Genomic DNA, 22,284 nt, shown 5'->3' with positions numbered 1-22,284 from the left:
ATTAATGAAGTTTAATAACCTTTTTAGATTTGATTAATACAATTTAATTTTTATTTATCATTTGTTGCTAGTTGGACCCCATCTTAAAATTTTTAACTTTCTTGTAAACTTTTTTATTTTATTTTAGCTCATGTGCATACTGGGAGACTTTTATTTCTCCCTTGTACCTTTTCCTCTGTTCAATTCAGTGTTTTTCTGATTTTATGACTAGAAGTTGCTGATTCTCACTGTTAATTTCCACTGGAATTTGGAAGAGCACAAGTACTTGTGTGGACTGCTGGGATTTATATTCCAGCTGAACCACTTAGCAATTTACTTAACACCCTGTATCACAGTTTCCTCATTTGCAAAATTAGGATAATAATAGTTCTTATTTTCTAGGGTAATTGTGATATTAAATTAAGTATATATTAAGCCATTTTAGCATTTCTTGACACATAGTAGCTCATTAAATTTAGGTTATTTTGTATTGTTGAGATATTTCTCAAATATACATTCTTAGTTTTGCCCATAATAACATCATGCCTAATTTAAGATGTGAAAGATTAGGTAATTGCAGGGATAGGGCTTTAGATGAGATCTCTTAGGAAGAGTGTATAGTAAGTGGAACAGGAGGCCTAAGGAAGAATGATGAGCAACATGGATATATTTGTGTAGTATTTTTTAAAGTGTTTGGTTATATACAGTTTCAGTAAAATAAAAAGGCTTTGTTTTGTAGGCTGCCCTCTTTCTGGTCTAACAAAAATTTTATCTCAGCACTAAATATTTACAAATAAGATGTAAATGGTTTCTCTTTTTTTTTTAAGAAAAATTAGTAGCACAGTATTGCCTTTATTCCTAAACTCTTGAAGTAGCAAGAATTCCTATTGATATAGAATGGTCATAATATCATAATTAAAATTTATTTCCTACATTAGATTATAAATTGTGTATATTCTATCTCAAGGTATATAATCCAGTCCAATATACAGGTTGAGGTTTGTTCATCCAAAGTTTATTAATTTTAAAAAATTGCTGGCTCAGTTATAGTTATAGAACATTAAATTCTGATCCCAATGAATCTTTTGGGGTATAAAGTTTTTTTCTTCTGTAGGAGATGGATGCCGCATGATGGATTTGATGAGGCAAGTTATGCAATAAAGGATGTTTTACAGTGAAAAGTGATTCTTACTGAATAAATCACAGTGCAGCTGTAATTTCTAAGGAAGTGGTTTATTCACTATAGCCTGTTGATGTACTTTCTGAATGTACATCTGGTAACTAGAATTTAAATGTGTAATCAGATTCAGTGAAATGATTTCATATTTGAAGTCATTTTTCACTGAAAATTTAACAATGATTTCTTTGAATTTTTGAGAATCTTTTCTTTGCATGTACCAGTATGTACTAGCATATTGAAATTTTTATAGGAATAATATGACTGATAGCAAAGAGTGAACTTAGTTAGAAAACTTGTTTTTTTCTTTTTCTAAATAACCTGAAATGTTTTTTAGCCCAAGGTGTTTTGATCTGAATGACTTTAATTGTGAATCTGTTTTATATTGAGTCTATTGTGAATTTATTTTGAATATTTCTCTTAATCTTGTAAATATAAAAAATTACTTCCTCCTTTTGAAATATTTCAAGTCACCTGTTAACTTACTACTTTTCTCAATATCAAGTTAATACATTCTTAATGTAGATAAAGGGGAGAAAGTTACTCATGATTTTCTTACTCAAAGACAACAGTCTTGGGTTTTGTCATATTTCCTTCCAATGCATTTTTATTTTTTGTGTTAAGGTTTTTACATGCAATTATTATACATACCATTTTGTATCCTATATTTTTCCTCTTTTTAGTTTACATCTATGTCTATTCATCTATCTGCCAATCTGCACACACATTTTTAAATGTGGAATCATTTTTTAAATCCCAGTTTGATTCACAGTATACTTTTAAACATTGATTTAGAAATTATAGAAGGCATTTTTTATTTAAAACAAAAAATAGTGTTCTGTACCAGTATTTTCACATCTTTATTGGTACTTTTAAAATCTGAAATTACTTAATGCCGCCAGGTAAAAAAGCTTACTTTTGAAAAATGTCCCTAGTAATATTTCTCATGTTTAGTTATGGATTTTATATTTAAAAACCCCAAACCTTGGTTGTTTTTTATTGGATTTAATAATATTATTTCTTTAAGAACAGTTTTCGTTAACTAATACCCTATTTGATGTGGATGATAGTATTAAATAGTCAAAAAATTTCAGTTGATGTCATTAGTGATTACTGATACATATGTGTATAGGGAAGAGATTCTCACTGAATAGGCTAAGTAGTCATTTTTTAAAATAGGATTATGAGGCCAGGAACCTCAAGAGATCATCTGAACTAGATTCCTGATTTGTGACAGATTTTCAAGCATCTTTTTAGTTATTAACTTAAAACCAGTCAACAAGTGGCAGATAGTTATAATTTGCAAAGAATGTTAAGCTGGATTGGACAAGTTGTTTAACTTACAAGAACCTCACTTCATCTATAATAATTAGTTTTATACACGATAAGTCATTTTTAATCATTTTTTTCCTGTCCCAGGACCTCTGAGAAATTTGACACTTTCTTGTCCGCATCATTATCTGCCAGTGACAATGGTTTTCAAAGGGGAAGAGGCAAAGATGTCTTTATTATTTTTTTATTGTTATTTTTTGTCTGTTATTTTGATCTAACATCTGCCAAGCTGAGAATCACTGGCTTAGATAATATATTACTTTTTTTCATATATAATGTTATCAAATATTTGAGTGACTAGTATTTACCAGGTACTGGATTGGATATTCTGGAAAATATCAAAAGTTCCCTTCTGGTGCTCATATGTTAGTTGGAGAGGTAAGGCATATTCTTTATGTGGATGTTTTATAATATAGACGGAAATAACTTGCTATATGAGGATATACAATAAAGGCCTTTTAATCTCAAGTCATAACATTTTGGACTGGAGCTTTCATTTTCAAGAATTTGAGATTATGTGTGACCTAAAATTGATATAATTATGCTAGATGCATGCTTTATAACCTAAGTATCCCGTTCCCCACCTAAAATCAGCATAAGCAAAAAGTAAAAAGATAGTATCCAGGTGTTATTAGGAACACTAGCTTAGCTTTCTGGTTTTCCACCAGAAATTAAATTGTAGTAGCAATTTTTTCTTTATTAAGCAGAGAATGATTTAACTGCTAGACTCTCTAACTATGTATATTCTTAGGAGATTTTTGAAATGCAAATATTGAACCAAATCAGAATTGGTGATTTTATTTACTATTATCAGAAGTATCTGAAATCATGATTAGCATCATCAAAATCACAAAATCATGATGTAGACAAAGCATTGACATTTTTTTAAAATAGGAAATTTATTTATTTTTTATTTTTTTGTTAATCCTCGCTGAGGATATTTTTCCATTGATTTTTAGAAAGTGGAAGGAAGGGAGAGAGACAGAGAGAGAGAGAAACATTGATGTGAGAGAGACATATCGATTGGTTGCAGAGTCTGGTAAGGGTCTAGGGATTGAGCCTGCAACCAAGATACGTGCCCTTGACTGGGCTCAAACCTGGGCCATTTCAATGCACAGGCTGATGCTCTCTATCCACGGAGCCAAACTGACTAGGGCAAGCATTGACATTTTATAGAGATACTTGATTAAGCGGTTTTTATATACATTTAGCTTCAAAATAAACCTGGTTCATTCATATTGGGAAAATCCCTCCCATGAAGCTCTGAGGAGGTATAACCAGACAGTGGGAAGGGGAGGGTGGGTGCCTTGGAAGTAGTCTGAAGAAAACAAGAGCAAAATTTCCTGATTAGACATGTGGCCTTTAGAAATATACTTAATTTTCATCTCTGCAATAATGGGTTGAACCAAATAACTTCTTAAAAATAGCCTGCAAAACTGCATGATTGTATGAATCTCAGTTCATGTAAGGACTTTACAAGGAACGTGAATACTTGTTTTTCTGCCTTCCTCTTAGAGTTCCTTCATTGGCTGCCTTCTCACCCTTCCTTTCCGGTAGGCTATCGCATCCATTCCCAAGTCTTAAGTTGCTTTACATGTTTTAATGATGCTCTCATTTCTTCTTCTTTGTAAACTTGATTATTAAGGTTTCCATCCAATTTCTGTTTGTCTTTGAAAGAATCTCAAACCCAATGTGTTTTATGTTCATATCTAATTTAGAGTCCTCGGGATTTAGATTTTATCTATTTTTTGTGGTTTTTTTTTTTTTTTTTTGCCTCCCTAATATTTAATTTATTGTCATTATTTCTTAATGTATGTCTCTCATGCCTGTCCCCTCTTATTCATTTTCTGTGCTCTTGTACTTGCTCAGCTGCAGTCATAACATTTGTGGTCTGCAGATTTCTCTTATCTTCCTTGTCTGTGTTTTCTTTAAATCTTGTCTACCTACATGTCCATCACATCTAGTTACCTGAAAATAGAGACAATTACTCATCTTTGTGTCTCCAGTGCCAAGAACATGTTACAATTTAACTTGAAAAATGGAAAGACCTGTGATAGTATCTAGGCACTGGTGTTTGTTTTTTTAATTGATTTCAGAGAGGAAGGGAGAGGGAGAGTGAGGTAGAAACATCAATGATGAGAGAGAATCATTGATCAGCTGCCTTCTGCACGCCCCTTATTGGGGATTGAGCCCGCAGCCAGGGCATGTGCCCTTGATGGGAATTGAACCTGGGGCCCTTCAGTCCGCAGACTGATGCTCTATCCACTGAGCAAAACCACCTAGGGCTTTAGGCACTGTTTTAAAAAAAATATCTTTGGTGGCAATTACCACTTATTTAGGAGAAAGCATTTGCTCTGTGGACCTCTATAATTTCACATTACATAAAAGGACTATCCAAGAGGAGTAATATCCTGACCAACAGACTTCTTAGTTTTCCAGAATGTATTCTCCATTTGGTGATGACATAACCACCTCTTCTTCCCTCCTTGCTAGAGAAATCTGGGAACTGTCCTTTCTCTCACCTCCCTTTATATAGTAAGGCACCAAGTTACCTAGTAATTTCTTAGATATCCCTTTCTCCATTGTTCTTCGATCAGTCCATAGCATTTCTTACACGTATTACTATAACAATTTGCTGACTGCTCTGCCCTCATTCTTGCTGCCACAATCCATTTCCTATTCTATGGTTAGAGTAAGTTTTAAAAGCACAGTATTCCAATGCTTAAATTCTTTTTATGGCTCTTACATTTCAAAATCAAGTGCCTAAATGTTGTCCATGGCTTTAAACCTATCTTTATGTCTCACCACTCTCACCACTTCATCTCTCACCCTATGTCTCAGCCATGCTGACCCACTGGCAGTAGCAAGCATTATGTTGTGTCCCCTGATCTTATTTTCCTTATTTTTTCCCTCCAAGTTCATTAGGAATCTTTTGAAGAAAACCTGGCCTGATTTTTTTAGTATGGGCGGGCTAGTTCTTTTTATGTGCATTCTCGTGCCTGCATTATAGCAGTTTACATGATAAGAATATGCTTGTGTGGTATCTCTACTAGGTTATGCTTGAGGATACTAATCACATCTTATCCTTTGATCTGTTTATCCCATTACCTAGCACAGTGTCACATTGCTGGCATTCCCTCCTTTCCATCATGACTTAATATGTGTTTGCCAGAGAGTAATTTGTGTATGTAGATTCCCTGGTGTCAAATGAGGAAAAGGAAGTTGGCATTTTGGTGATATCAGAGACCCGAAAATTGTGTTGCTTTCTGTCATGGAGGGAAGCACTGAGTACTTAAAATATACCAGGCATTGCTCTAAGCACTTTACATATACTAACTCATTTAATTCTTTCACTATTGAGTAGGTTCTATTATTGTTATTTTATGCATGAGGAAACTGGGCACAGAGAGAAGTTAAATGATTCCCTTGAAGTCACATAACTAGTAAGTGGCAGAGCCTGGATTCAACTCAGGCTGTCTGGCTGCAGAATACATATCTTACCTACTTTACCAAACAGAGTAACTGGTGAACTGGCAGTTTTGACATGTAGTGGTTATCGGGTCTCTCCTGTGGGACCATAAAAGTATGCAAGCAAATTTACATCTGCTTTATTTAGTGTTTTTGCCTCATAGACTTGGTAAATCTTTGTGGAATGAATCCAAGAATGTTTCATCATGCAATGCTGAAGTTGACCTCTCTGATTCATGTATTACCAAGAAGCCTAGCTTCCTTGTATTAATAATTCTCATGAAAATAACGGTAGGACATTGTTTGATAAGTAAGAGACAGAAAGCAGAGAGACGCCATATCTAACACTAAGGGCCTAAGGGCTTGACTTAAGTAGGTGGGAAAGGAAAAATTTGAGAAATATTTATGAGGGAAAAGTCCATATAATTAGTATTAATTGGATGTAGAGATTTCAAGAGAAAAGGGAATCAGAAATCAGTGACAGGTTTTTAGCTTGGCTGGATGGGAAAAGACTTCAGAATTGGTCGTTTTGTTGACAAGAGGGTAAGTTTGGATGATGTATGCATTTGATATGGTGAGGGTATGTAGGGTTTGTAATATGTATTTAATTCTTTTGCTAATAACTCTTCAGAGCAGTAGCTCTCAACTGGAGGTGATTTTGCCCCACAAAGAGACATTTGGCTATATCCAGAAACATTTTTGGGATGCTGCTAAACATGTTGCAATGCAGAGGACAGCCCTGGACAACATAGAAATATCCTGCCCAAAATGTCAGGTTGAGAAATCCTACCCAAAGAATCCAAGAAGGGCAAGATAGACTTTACCATGATTTTTTTTTTTAACCTAGTAAAAATACATGTGCAAAGAGGTCACATTTATAATTCCCTTTTAGTTTTTCACCTTAATTTTTTTAGGAATTTATCAGAACATTGACAGAACTATCAGGAAATGATTTAGTTTGTACACATTAACTATGTGGGTTGTGGAAATAGAGAAATCCAAAGGATGCAGTCCCTGCTGTCAAGGAGCCTGGGAGTCTAAACAAGGGGATTGATTACTTGACACAAAATACAAAATTGTTCAACCTGTGTGCTGCAAGAATTTTTAGAACATGCAATACCTGACTAGTCAGGGGCACTGACCTCATTTCCTTTAGATTGTCAAGTAAAAAATGACAACTGCCAACATAATAGCAGTCCAGTGTGAAGGAATAGAAAATTATACCTTTTTTTGGTGTGTCAAGAATTTTAGTAATTTATGTGTGCCATGAGATGAAAAAGGTTGAAAATCATTGCTTTAGAGCATTACTTTCAACCTTACTAGAGCATTCTGAATATAAAGTTGTCATTGAATGATTGATTGGATGAACTTGGAACTCTGTTTCAAAACATGAACTTTCCAGCCCAGCCAGTTGACACAGTTGGTTGGAGCTTTGTCTCCTGTACACCAAAAAAAAAAAGGTTGCAGGTTAAATTCCAGGCCTGGGTGCATAAAAGAGGCAGCCTATCAATGTTTCTCTCTCACATCGACATTTCTCTCTCTCTTCCTCTCTCTCTCTCTCTCTAAAGCATGTGTCTCAATAACATAGTCTCATGTGAGGATTAGAAAATAAAACATGAAATTTCTAGGGAATGTTTTCAGTATTATGTTGTAATCAGGATCATTGATGAGAAGCATTTGGGTTGTGGTACATTAATTCTAAGTGTTATTGCTAAGTAGGTTTTTACTTTATTCTAAGAAAAATCAAGAGAGAACACATGCCCTGGCTGGTTTGGCTCAGTGGATAGAGTGTCAGCCTGAGAACTGAAGGGTCCCAGGTTCGATTCCGGTCAAGGGCACATGCCCAGGTTGTGGGCTCGATCCCCAGTGGGGGACTTGTAGGAGGCAGCAGATCCATGATTCTCTCTCATCATGGATGTTTCTATCTCTCTCTCCCTCTTCCTTCCTCTCTGAATCAATAAAAATATATTTAAAAAAAAAAGAACACATTCCTAGAAGTATATAATAATACTTTTTAGTTTTATCACATTTCTCCCTACCAACCGTGTTCTAGGCTGAACTCTAGCCAACAGTGTCAGATAGTGCTCTTCTCCAACCCTTTGCTTTGGCAACACTAGATGCTAATAAAAATGTAGAAGTAGCCTGACCAGTGTGACTCAGTGGTCATGGCACATGCCCGGATTGTGGGCTTGATCCCCAGTAGGGGGTGTGCAGGAAGCAGGCGATCAATGATTCTATCATTGATGTTTCTATCTCTCCCTCTCCCTTCCTCTCTGAAATCAATAAAAATATATATTTTTTCAAAAGGAGAAATACTTTTGCTATTCTTCCCTCCTTCTCTTGCCCTCCATGCCCCCTCTTCCACTACTTTCTCTTTTCAGTCCTCCTCCTGGTCCTCGTCCTGCCCCCTTCCCCCTCCCCCTCCCCCTTCTCCCCCTCCCCCTCCCCCCCCCCCCCCCCCCCCCCCCGCTCCCATTCCTGTCTTCCCTTTCCTCTGCCACATCTTTCTTTGTTGTGTAGTTTGACCTGGTCTATTGATTGCTCACTTTTTCTGAGGATTTTTTTTTTATTATTGGTTTCTAGGAGCTCTTTTATTATATTTCCCCACATACTTTATGTCCACTTGTGGTACCCTTAATCAGGGAGAAATTTTAAAATTTTTATATAAGACTCATCAGTCTTACCTGAATTTATAAATATATTTTTATAATAATTCTTTAAGTTCATATTTTTAATCAAGAAATTTATATGATATACCATAGACATGATAAAGCCTTTTCCTCAAATGAATAGCCAATATTCCCAATACAATATTGGGTAACACATCCTTTTCCTCTGATTTGAAACATCTCTTTGCATATACTGAATTTCTATTTATAAATGTATATAACATATTCCTATATATTCCTATATGTTTTTCCATATACTCAAGTATTATTGTGATGTATAACAAATAAAAATATATTCCTATTAATGGGTCCATTTGTACTTTATTCAGATTCATCAAGTTACTCTTGTGCCATTACCATGTTAATTTACTTCAGTTTTATAGGAGGTCTTTTTGTTTGTTTGTTTTTTTGTTAATCCTCACCCGAGGATATTTTTCCATTGATTTTTAGGGAGAGTGAAAGAGAGAGGGAAAGACAGAGAAACTTTGATATGAGACAAACACATCGATTGGTTGCCTCCTACATGAGCCCTGACCAGGGCCTGGGCCAGGGAGGAGCCTGCAACCAAGGTACTTGCCCTTGTCTGGAATCGACCCAGGACCCTTTGGTTCACAAGCCGATGCTCTATCCATTGAGCCAAACTGGCTAGGGCTATAGGAGGTCTTGATATCTGGCAGTTCCCCTATCATGGTTTTTAATTTAAAATTTTATTGGCCATCCTCTCACATTTACTCTTCCAGATGAACTTCAACATCAACTTGGCTTGTGTTCCCCTCAAATAGTCCCATTGATTGGATTTTGCACTTTTGGGTCTTTTTTTGTGTGTGTGTTGTTATGTGCTCCTTAAACTTACTTGTATGACAGATAAATTAAAAAACAAAAAACAAAACACAACTGGGTTCAAGCTGAGGTATAGCATACTTTTTGTGCTACTGTCAATGACTAGGTACATCTAGCATTTGTTGACCCTGTCATCTATAATCATTTTAAAAGGAGAAGTTAATGGGTGCAGCACTATTCAGTCAAACTAAAAATAATTACAGTAAACATGTACTGACCACAAACTTAAATTATTTTTGATTTAAGAGTTTTCTGGCAAGAATATTATATGAACAATGATAATTCCGTAGAATGAAGATTTTTTTTTTTTTAGTTTGAAGAATATTTTTTAAATTAGTAGTTGAGTGCTTTCACATATATAATATTAGTTATAGCATCTTTGTGAGATAGACGATGTAGGTGGTAATATCCTCATTTTGCAGTGGGATAAACTTGGTCTCTGGAATCTTTGATGGCTAGGTCAAGGCTCAAGTTCTAGAATTTTCTGGTGACAGCCTTAGATTTCTAGCCATACTGGACTAATTAGAGTTGATTACGTTTCCCTTATTCTTTTATCTGTAGAATTTAAATAGCATCCTAGGACTGAAGGCTGGGGGATGCCTTGTGAGCGGGAAAAGTAAAGGAATTATAGTGATGAGACAGAGTAGCATAATTTATGGAAAAATTACATGTAAGTTTCTATGGTTTTACCTAATCTTAATTTGGCCTTCCCCATTTCTAATTATCTTTCCTAATTTAATTTAGACTATTTAATACTACTTCTCCTTTATACTTTTTTACTTACTGGATGAAAATAAATCTGTAAAAGGTCTTTTTTTTTTTTAAAGCCTTTCATTCAAAGCCTCAATTTCATAGTCTTACTATAAAAATTTAATGATCTTTGCCCAGTCTTTTTCAGAATTTTTGCCCCAATAACACTTAAAAATGCCCTTTCTCATATTATTTTTGTCTCCTCTTTATTTTTCAGGGTCAGGTTAAATCTCATTTCATTTAAGTCTTCCATAATCACTTAGGTACATACTTTGAATTCTCTTGCTTATTGTCTCTTTAACTCATCTTCAACTTTTATAAATGTCTCTCAATAGAGTAAACACTCATTGATAATAGCCACCATTTGATTAATTTCTTTTTTTTTTTAATCTGGGTATGTCACAAGTTGTATACCCTTGGCATATCTGATGTAGGAATAAAAACCTACCCTTGTGGTTGTTACGAAGGAAAAGAGCATGCAGAGCACCTGGCAGGAGAGCACATGAGAGTGCCTATAGCAAGTGCCAGGATCCCTAAATCTTAGGAGGTGGCTGGTATTAAGTGTGAGAAGTAGGTAGAGTAGGTAGAGGAGGTTATTGTCCAAAGAAGAGATATAATTTGCAAAAGTGAAAGATCAATTCATGGTTTCAAAATTTAAACCACTAGGGGTTAATCATTAAACTATTTATTGGATGCTTATTGTTGGCAGAGCACTGGGTGATGTTCTGTGGACTAGGTGAACATATCTATAAATCAGTTCCTACCTTCAAAGAGTTAGTAGTCGAATGCTGAGTGTGCTTAAAGACCAAAGAGGTGAGTCTGAAGAGGGTAAATTGTGGATGTGCAAGCAGAGGTTTTCATTTAAGTTCAGCAAGGGTTTGAAATAAAAGGTTTAAGACTGACTCTTTAGTGGGTGATATTCAGATCTATAATACTAGACGTTTTTCCTCTAAGAAAAGTCTTGCACTTACATAACCACATATTTGAAATACTACATCTTGTGTTTGATGTCCTATAAATAAGAATCACCAGAATGAAAAATAATATACTGCATCCTGAGAAATATTATAGGGTCACATTATGATTTTTCTCTATGCTTAGTGACCTTTTATGTTATTTCATGACACACCTACTTTTTTTTTTTTTTTTAAATATATTTTATTGATTTTTTACAGAGAGGAAGGGAGAGGGACAGAGAGTCAGAAACATCGATGAGAGAGAAACATCGATCAGCTGCCTCCTGCACACCCCCCACCGGGGATGTGCCCGCAACCAAGGTACATGCCCTTGACCGGAATCGAACCTGGGACCCTTCAGTCCGCAGGCCGACGCTCTATCCACTGAGCCAAACCGGTCAGGGCAGACACCTACTTTTTTTTAAAGTCAAAATTACATTATTTCAATGTACTAAATGTGTAAGTGGGTCAAGAAATTTTCCTCATGCAAAATGATTGGAAGGTATTAAAATTAATCTTAATGGGAAGTGGGAACGTATCGCCTGGATTGAGACATTTTTGTGCTTTATGATTCTTTCCCCCTATTCTTTTAACTGAGGCCAAAATCCACCGTGCCTTTTTCTTGTCTTAGTCAATTAGGGTGTCCTCCCCCAACCCTCATACACAAAACATTAGGATAATGCTTTCAGTTTCCTCTTTCCTAACCTTCACTCACCTTTCACTCCTCTCTACATTTGCTATAATCTTAGGAACTGTATTTTTTATGAAAAGCAAATACCTCTATAATTCTCAATGTTTTTCTAGTATTTTTCTACTTCCTTGCCTTACTTCATTGATATCCTTTCAAACTTCAGGGTCTAGAAAAGCAGCTTTGTTCTTTTTGCTGCCTTTTCCAACATTGCTATTCCTTAATCCTTTTTATTTTTTAAATCTCTGTTCCCTTAAAATTCCTGTCTTTTTGCCTGAACCAACCTTTCATTAGTCCTCATTGCCCTCATCTACTGGCCACTTTTTCTTATATATTGAAGACTTTGGCAGCAGATTTGCAGTTTCCTTCTTCATCCTAAACTCTTCACAACCATAGCTTGCCTGAGCATCACTGTGGTAAAACCAAGTCTGACACTCTGGGCTTTCAGTTCCTTGACTACCTCACTTCCAGTGACCTTCACCTCTCATCAGCAATTCACTAATGCCCCCTCCTTCAGAATTGCTAGTTCACACATTTCATTCTGGCCACAACTGCCTGGTTGTGCTCATGTCATGACTTTTTCTCTTACTTTCTCCCAGTGCATCAGTACTCTTATATTTTATTTTTTTAAATGTAGTTTAGAGTTTATTATTTTCTAGAGGCCTTATGCACAAAATTCGTGCAAGGGGCTTGGCATCTGCCCCTGCGGTGGCCGCCTCTGCCTCGGCGCCCCCCCCCCGCCAACCCCCCTCGGCTTCAGAGGGTCGTCCAGAAGGATGTCCGGTCTATTAGCATACTATTTTATTATTATAGATAATGTCAACCCTTCCACTTTTGCCGGTACCTTCAACTACCTTCTTTTTCTGCTCACTTCTTGCACCTGTTGGGTAGAAACTTAACCCTGAATGAAGCATTTAATAATGTCCTCTTTGTGCCTATTCCTGAGCTGAACATTGCTAGAGAAAGTCACAGAGAAAGGCAGATTGATTCCATCATAAATTCATTATTACAAGTCTTAAGTGGGCTCTCAATATTATCCAACAGTCCTCCTAATTTTTTAATATTCAAATCATTCTCCTTTGTGCAACGATTGTCGAAAACTTGATTTGCTTCACCAGGCTTTTTACTTGCCTCATTTACCCTCAGTCTCAGCAAGCAACTGGCTGTTTGTTATTTCTTCAGTGTCGCAGTTTCTGTAGTCTTATGTGGACCCAATCCTGATAGGACTCTCGTTGAAAATCATAAAGTTACATTCTAAGCAATTTCATGAATTCCGTGTGTGTGTGTGTGTGTGTGTGTGTGTGTGTGTGCGCGCGTGCGCGCATTTAAAGGATCAAATATGCATTAAGTCTTACTTCGATGTAGCTCATAATTTATCCTCCTCCATGTTCTTAATTCACTTTTTCTACAATTACCTTTCCCCCCATATTTTTAGATAGCAGCTGTCTTACTAAGTTTATTATTGTGTGCAAGTAAAATAAATGCAGTGTTCAGCACAATTCAGCAGACTCTCAGCTTTCTCATCAGTTTATAGGTATCACAGGATTAAAAATAGTTTAGCCATCTGCTAACTGACCAAACAGTTTTAGTACTGTGAAAGGGTGTGGTGGGAGAGGGAGATAGAGGGTCTATGTGAATTGTCTGAACAAGGTGCAGGGCAGAAACCACCTCGTGACCTCTTAATACTGAAACTTAAGAGTCAATTCAAAATTAGGAAGAGATTTGGTGGAGGTTAAGCCCAACAAAGGCCTGATATAGGGGATTTTCCAGAATAGGGTATCAGAAGAATTTTTTTCAGCTTTTTAATGTTTCACTAAAATGTTTTAGAGAAAAGAATATATGTTTATAAAGACATGAATTCTATGAAATGTAATTTTCATTATATATTTATTTAATATATGTTTCTAGAAATGAACTTTAATTAATTAAACTTCTGTATTTTACTCTTTAATTAGGAAAATCAATAGATTCCCAGTCATCTCGAAGTGAATGTGATATTGTGCCGAAAGTTGCTAAAATGACTGTATCTGGAAAGAAGCCAACCATGGGATTTGAAGTGCCTGGGTAAGATTTATAACCCTCCCCCCTCCTTTTTTGAAATTAGTTTGTGTCCTGTTAGACTATCAGAAAATATATCATTAACATTGAGCTACCCACAGTCTTCAATATGTCATAGTACAAATGAAGGGCATAGGAAATTACACTTAGTTCTAGACTTACCCATGTATGTAACATAATCTGTCTCATTATCAATTTCCCTATTTAAATTAAATTATTTATAGCTCCTTTAAAAACATGATTTTGTGAAATCTAACACTGTTGAGATAGGGACTCCTTGTGCCACTAGGTGGCGTAGGTAAGTAGCATTTGGGAATTACTTGTATGGGATGGGCACAAATAGGTTTATAGTTGCAATACAAATAAATAATGCAATAATCCTATATAATAAAAGTCTAATATGCTAAGTGTCCAGTTGTCCATTCAACCAATCAAAGTGTAATATGCTAATGATATGCTAAGGCCACTCAACCAGTTGCTATAACCTGCACTGAGCACCAGAGGGCAGACAGTTGATTGGTCCACCAGTTGCTATGACATGCACTGACCACCAGGGTCATACGCTTTGACTGGTAGGTTAGCTTGCTGCTGGGGTCCGGCCGATCGGGACTGAGTGAGATGGGCCAGACACGCCCTGGAGCCCTCCTGCGGTCCCTCCCTGGCTGGCCAACCTCCCATATCCCTCCCCGGCCCTGATGATGCACTGGGTGGGGTCCCTTGGCCTGGCCTGTGCCCTCTCGCAATCCAGGACCCCTCAGGGGATCATTGGAGAGTCGGTTTCAGCCCGATCCCGCAGGCCAGGCTGAGGAACCCCACTGGTGCATGAATTTGTGCAAGGGGCCTCTAGTTAATAAATAAGAATAATATAAGAATAAACTCTATTTCACATACTCATAACTGGTTTTAGAGCTAGCTCTGGGCATTCAGGTAAATGTTTGCAAATTATAGTCTAAATTTGATCTCACTTAATTTAGCCTGTTGGAATTTTTTAAAGGATGGGAGCATTTTTCACATTAGTAAAATTTTTTCTCTGTAGTTCAAGATGAAACTAATTTAAGCATTATTAAAAAAATGAACACCAAAATTGGCTATTGGAGATTTTGCAAAACAAAATAAAATGGGAATGGATATGAGGTTTTTAACAAAGTTGTAGATATAACAATCTGTCTCTTTCTTGAAATATAGGATTAAGTGTGGAGCATATAAAAATGCCCTGAGAGGGAAACGTGACTTGCAGTTTAACCTATTCTTTGTCCTAATTCTATTTATCTATAGTCAATGATGGAAATGTAAGGCATATCACAGTCTGGCGGATTAAGTCACATTCTTTATAGCTATCCCCAGGATAGCACTGCTATAGTTTCTATGGAGAATAGTCAAAGAGGCATCTTCATTGTTAAGGAGAGAATAAGTTCTAGGTGGTCTTGTTTCTACTTTATGTGTCTGAGCCCCTTGCTAGATTCTAAGCTTCTGAGAGTAGTAGATAATTTTCTCATTTCTATATCATCTTTTCAACATCAGTGCCTAGTATGTGTTGTAGTTTTTAGTAAATCAATCAAGTATTTTTTGAAATAATGAATTGAGACTCCTTTGCCAAAAGCATTAAGAATATGTAGACCTTAAGAGATAGCTCCCTTAAAGATAGTTTGAGCAAAAGAGATTGTAAGTCCTCTCTCTTGTTAGAATAAGTTAGGGATAAAACTAATTTTTTTTTTTACTACTAATTTATCTCCAGGAACACATTTTGTGTCAATCTTTTAAAAATGCCCCCTTTATGCCATCTGTTTTGATAGGATTATATGGCTAAGACTATGGGCTTAATTAGACTTTGAATTTCAGTTATTTTACGGGGTATTTTCTTCTTATCATAGTTTTGGTAGACTGTTTTTCTTCTGAGATCTTCCAAGTCTGTATTTGTGTGGTTTGTGTCTAGCTACTTATCATTCTACCTTAACAGACTCTAACCACTTAGCAGAGGTCATTTTTGGTTTGCAAGTGTAAGGAAGATGAAGAGAGGACTTCTCTGACATTATAGAGTTGGTTTTAACACTCTTTTCCTATCTCTGCTTTCTTTAGAGTAACAGCTGAAGAAAATGGTCATGGTTTCCACACACCTCAAAAAGGACACCCTAGTGACGATACCAGCATGGCTTCTTCTGATGTTTTCGATTCCGTTTCTAAATCAGCTGTTCCACCCCACCCCATTCAAGCATCAGAGGAGCAGAGTTCAACACAAACACCAGTGAGAAAGCCTGGCAAGCTGAGGCAGCAGATAGATGTCAAAGCAGAGCTGGAGAAGCGGCAAGGAGGGAAGCAACTCCTCAACTTGGTGGTCATTGGTAATGTCCTTTGCCCCACTGGACTGTCAGTCAACTCTGCTTCAGCCTCACAGCTTCCTAGTTGCAGCATGGGAACTTGTTCCACTCTGCGTCTCTCTATGGGTGTAATGGACCTGAAGCAAGGGGGCATTGCATCATAATGCTTTCTAGTCACCCAGGGTGAAATAATGCCAACTTACCAAGGTCGTTAGACTTCACTGTGACCTTTTCATTTGTGACCATTTTGAAAATGGCATGTCTTGTTGACAATTTTAATTTAAAAAAATCAGGAAAATTCCCCTCCTCTCAAAAAAGACATGCTCTTTTCCCCCCCATTTAATTGTTTTAAATATCATTTAATAAAAATTGATATTTATTACTCTAAACACTGCTGTGAACTATTGAATTCATGTTCATGCAATGCCTCAATGTGAACAACATCTGGAAAATGTACCTAGTATTAATCCTGAATCAATTTTCCTTAGGTCATGTTGATGCTGGGAAAAGTACTCTGATGGGCCATATGCTTTATCTTCTGGGTAATGTAAACAAAAGAACTATGCATAAGTATGAACAAGAGTCTAAAAAGGCTGGCAAAGCTTCGTTTGCATATGCATGGGTCTTGGATGAGACTGGAGAAGAAAGGGAAAGGTAGTCACTATATTTCAAAATTTTCAGTTTGAAATTATATTTTAATTAAGTATGTAAAATGTGTTGAATATGTGTGAAACACCATGAAATATTTTAGACTATTTTTAGAAAAAAGATTTCTATTATATGGGAAATATTTTTACTGTAGTTTTCATTACTACATACATAATGAATCTGCATGTTTTTTCTCTTCCAATTTCTATGAGAATAGTTTAAAAGAACATTTATTGAAACTTTTTAAAAAGTATAAAAATGCTTAGCTAATTATTCAATGAGTGACATTTCTGTTGTTACTTCCCTAAGTATATGTCAAATTGCCTTGATTTTGAATTAAAATTCTGAGTAAGACATTTAATTTTATGTCAGATTATAAAGGAAAGGTAACTTTTTGTAGTAAAATGTCTTGTAAATGCAAATGACCAGACTTAATTTACTTTTACACTTTTTGTGCTGTGTTTCATGAGACAAAAGTCAACAAGTGACTAAACCTATCTTCTACCATATAGTTTTAATCAAGTCAGTTACTTCTGTATCTGTTACTGTGTTCAGTGCTAATATTGGGGAGATTCTAGCAGGAGGGTGCAGCTAGAAATACTCATAATATTTCTTTTGAAGCCTTTTAGAATGGTGATACATATTATGTTAGAATTGTAGGGATGGGGGTGGCAGTGGCACCTTTGTGAGGAAAGAAAGAGAACCTTAATAATTAAGTGAAATGGCAGATGTGTCAGCTGTCTCAAAATAATTACTCTAAAGACCTGAAGTCCTCTGAAAGTCTTGAATCAACAATGGTTATTCTCTGTGCCTGTGTCTTCATTCTGAATGAGAATAGAGAATATATTTGGATTTTCATGCTTTTTAAAAATGTGTATTTTTTCTTGGAGTCTTGGATAGTCTACATTATAATATATAAGGTAATTCTCAGTAAAGGGGATATTAATATTCCTTACCTCTTTTGATAAATAGGAATTTATGTTACAGTGTTTTTTTCTCTTATAGGTGTCCCCTTTATTCTACATACAGTATAACATGCTTGTTTTCCAACCTAGTAAGAAAAGTTAGTGGGACAGCTGCAAATTTTTAAAAAACATATATTGGAAAACAGTGAAATTTATGTATGATATCAGAAGACTAAACACATTTTTATCTACCAGTTTGCTGTGCAGATTATTAAAGTATATGGTTTTTTTTTTGCTTTGTGTCATCTATTAAGTACATAAACAGATTGAGGACACTATAAATTAGAATGACTTGTGTGAATTTTCTTAAGTGAGTTGAGCTGGGAAGTGACATAATAATCTCATTCCTAGAGTAGTCAATACTTTTAGTGGTTTTTAAAAGAATACATCTGCTGGTTATCTGTTATATCTCTGTTATTCAGCATGATGCAATTTTTAGAATATTCCTTCATTCTGTAGCTAGGAGAAGCTTCCAGATATAGAATGGGAGTTTTAACTCGCCAGTTTATGTTCCTTAATAACATTTCAAAAATATGATGTGTTGTTTATCCCAGCATGTTAAATATTTGTAAATTCTCCATTCTAATTGGGTGTTGAACAGAAATTAGTAAAATGAATGACATCTTTAGTCTTACAAATCTAGACCAGAGCTGAGTGAAGAGTATATAGTGATCAAAGAAGTCTAGGGAGGATCTTGGAATAAGTCTCGGTTCATCACTAATCTAAAGGCACTTATTTGGGGATTATTAAAGAGAATGAAGCATAATTTCAGAAGTTCAAATGGCCCATGGGTTCAGATTTAACTAGAATGGCTTGAGTAAGGAGACCACAGTTACCTTACTGTTAGGGTCAACATGTAATTTATCATTATAGTTGTTGGGATACTAGATAGTAAAAGGGGGTGCTCATTTACTACTCTGGATTATCCTGGGCCGAACAGATGGGTAATTACCTAGTTCATTGCCCACCTGATTTCTCTTCTAAATTCCTGAAGTCTAGAATGACTTAGTACCTTTGCAGACCCTCCCTGGGCTTTCTTATAACCCGAATCTGCATTTGTGTGGCTATCAAGAGGCACTGTATTTGGTCTTTAAGAAGGATGAAATGGGATGTGAAACAAACTACTCTTCATCTTTCTCAATTTTTAAAAAATGGGGCCTCTCCTCTGATATCTCCTGTTTTCTAATGTGTAACATACTGATGGTCTTACAGATGAAAGTTTCCTAAGTTTGTTTCTATAATTAGTGAAGCATAAACATAAGAAGGTGAGGAAAACTACCCCCTGATAGTGGTCATTCTTCATTTTACCTTTTCTTCATTTTACTGTTCTCTTTTTTGGAGATGTCTCCACATATCCTCCTTTGTTTCCAATCTGCATTGCTTACCGAAAGAAAGAAAAAAAAAAGCTTTGCTGCATCCACACTTTATTTTAAAGTTCTATGGGTGTAATTCTGTCACAGCAGAAATTCTAGCCCAAATTGATAGCTTAATTTCTCAAAGTAATAGGCTATATAATAAAATCCCCATTATTAAGAATTTAGACTGTCATTTAACTTATATTATGAAATAATTTAATCCATTACACTGATTATTTATATAGTGCATTCTAACCATTTTATGTTTTCTTTAAGGGGAGTAACAATGGATGTTGGTATGACAAAGTTTGAGACCACAACCAAAGTTATAACATTAATGGATGCTCCAGGCCATAAGGATTTCATTCCAAATATGATTACGGGAGCGGCCCAGGTACCAGATATTTCCTTAATGATAGTGCACTACATGTATATAAAACTTCCGGATGCTGAGGTTATAATTCTAGGTTATAACTTTTAAAATTTTAACTTTTAAAAAGTTAGAAAAAATAGAGAAATATTTTTCATGATCTCTTAGTACTTTATAAAACTTTTTCTAATTCATTACAAAGAAGCAAACGTGTAAAACCTATGAATTTCTTTCTAGTAAAAACTAGAGGCCTGATGCACGAAGATTCGTGCAAAAATGGGCCTTCCTTCCCCTGGCTGCCAGCACTGCCTTTGCTCTGGCCAGAGCCACCTTTCCACCTTCCCATGCTGCCCAGAGTCCCAGAGCAGCTGGGGTGGTGCGGAACGCCTGCATTATTGCCATGGTGATGACATAAGTGTCCTGCCCTGCCCCCGACCGCTCAGCGCCTGTGTATGCAAATTAACCCACCATCTTTGTTGGGTTAGTTTGCATACTCACTCCTGATTGGCTGGTGGGTGTCGCAAAGGTACGGTCATCACAAAGGTACGGTCAATTAGCACGTTACTCTTTTATTAGGTAGAGGATAATGGTAAAAATGTGTGATGAGATATACATTTCATTTATTAAGTTGGAGTGACGATTTCAACATCTGCCTTTTTGCAAGTTCTATACATTCAAGTCCTATATATTCAGAGTGAATTTATGCATAAATAATGAAGCTTGGGAGTTTTCCCCCTATGGTTTATTTACATTCTTTATAGGATTAAAAAATAATTAGTTTGTAAACTTACATGTAACACTGCACATATAGGACATTAATTTCTTTTATAACATGATTACTGGAAAATATGGAGAGTTCAAAAATTTGCCCGTGTCACCTGACAAAAGTGTGACTTCTGTTTTAATTTTGTTTATGTTTTTCCTCCTTTACCCTGATATTTTAATCTATACTAATAAAAGGGCAATATGCTAATTAGACTGGATATCTTCTGGACGTCCTTCTGGACAAAGCTGAAGTGGCTGCCTGCGGCTGCAAAAGGGCAAGGACAGCCACCATGGCTGCAAAGGGCTGCGAAAGGCCGAGGGCAGCTGCGGTGCGGGAGAGGCAGCAGCGCGGTGGGCCTGGTCCGGTCCCACCCGTGCCATAGCCCCTCCTTCAGCAGAGGCAGTGCTGGGAGAGGTGGTGGTGCCATGGTCCCGGAGCCTCCGCAGAGGCTGGACGGTGTGCGACTGCAGTGCCTCAACCTCCCACAGCCCCTCCCCCAGCTGGCCTGGCCCCAGATTACCCACCCCACCAGTGGGCAGGGGGCAGGGCCAGTGCTAAGAAGAAAGGGCTGAGGGCCGGCAGCCTCGGTGGCTGGCAGTGGCAGCAGCAGCGGGGTGATGGGGGAGCGGGCCTAAGCCATCAGTAGGACATCCCCTGAGGGCTCCCAGACTGTGAGAGGGGGCAGGCCGGGCTGAGGGACCCTCCCTGCCAGTGCACGAATTTTCATGCACCGGGCCTCTAGTAATATAATCAAATATGAGAATATTTTTATTCTTATAATTTTTCCCCTGCTGCATGCTGGTACTCTTTTAATTGAAAAATTGTAAACCGTCTGCGTAATTCTTTTGTTTTATTTGCTTTGCTGTTTGGTGTCAGGTTAGAATCTGCCTTTCAGATCTGACCAATACACAATTAGCTGAAAAATCTGCCCTTTGAATTAAAATTCTGTGACGTTATTTCTAGTTTTGATTGTTTTTTCTTCCTTAGGCAGATGTAGCTGTCTTAGTTGTAGATGCCAGCAGGGGAGAGTTTGAAGCTGGATTTGAGACTGGGGGACAAACGCGAGAACATGGCCTCTTGGTTCGTTCTCTTGGAGTAACACAGCTTGCAGTTGCAGTCAATAAAATGGATCAGGTATGTAAAGGGTTTATGAGGATTTTAGATGCTAATTAAAATGTTATTCTGCCATATTGAGGACCTTAGATGTGACTAGTGTATTTTAAAAGTCCAGTTGCTGTATCTGAAAAAAGAAATTCATGATTCTGATATTAAATAAATGGTATATGGGTAATTTTAAGCAAAAAGATGTCTTCTTATTTTCAAAATTAAAATACCTTAAATATGTTTTTAGTTGTAAAATAATACACATTTATTTTAGTATAAATAATATTTTTTATTATCTGCCTTTTCAAAAAGTTGACAATAGTTTTGTACACGTTTCCAAGTAATAATAAGTTTTGTACAAAGAGATTGTTTTTATAGCTTTATTCTAGTTTATTTTAAAGATACAATTTATTCAAACAGCCCCACACTTATGAATGTTTCTAGTTTTGTGTGTATTCTTGTGTGTTTAGAAATAGTTTATTCTGTGGAAATTTCTGGCTTAAGGGCATATAAATTTTTAAGACTCACTGGACATGATAAAAACACCTTTGAGAGAAGTTCTAGTTGCTTTCTCTTGACACATATGGCATAGTTACTTACCCACATTTTATCAACACTGCTGATTTTAAAGGATTGTTTTCCAACTTGATAAATAAAACATGATATTTCTTTTCCTAACTTGCTTTTTAGTATTTACAATAATATGTAAATATACTTCGTATATTTATTGACCATTTATATTTTTTCTTTTGGAATTATTTATAAATTTGCTCATTTATGAATTTTTTTCTTATCAATTTGTAAGCATTACTTATTAAAGATATTAATCTTTTATCTTTGTCTT

General features: G+C 36.3%; 1 protein-coding gene across 3 annotated transcripts in view; it reads left to right on the top strand.

The window, feature by feature from the left end:
- Nucleotides 1-22,284, top strand: part of HBS1L (HBS1 like translational GTPase) — a 75,312-nt gene that overhangs the window by 33,342 nt on the left and 19,686 nt on the right. For 2 of the 3 annotated variants that reach the window (XM_080666427.1, XM_080666430.1), the window contains 5 exons: nucleotides 13,815-13,923; nucleotides 15,994-16,256; nucleotides 16,721-16,886; nucleotides 19,477-19,594; nucleotides 21,324-21,470. In XM_080666427.1, coding sequence (XP_080522553.1) covers nucleotides 13,815-13,923; nucleotides 15,994-16,256; nucleotides 16,721-16,886; nucleotides 19,477-19,594; nucleotides 21,324-21,470 — 803 coding nt within the window. The remainder of the gene's footprint in view (nucleotides 1-13,814; nucleotides 13,924-15,993; nucleotides 16,257-16,720; nucleotides 16,887-19,476; nucleotides 19,595-21,323; nucleotides 21,471-22,284) is intronic. The other variant, XM_080666428.1, reaches the window with a different exon arrangement.

The sequence above is a fragment of the Plecotus auritus genome (assembly GCF_963455305.1).
Source record: "Plecotus auritus genome assembly, chromosome: 4".
Lineage (NCBI taxonomy): Eukaryota > Metazoa > Chordata > Mammalia > Chiroptera > Vespertilionidae > Plecotus > Plecotus auritus.
The sequence above is the reverse complement of the archived record's forward strand: the minus strand, read 5'-3'. Positions and strand labels throughout refer to the sequence as shown.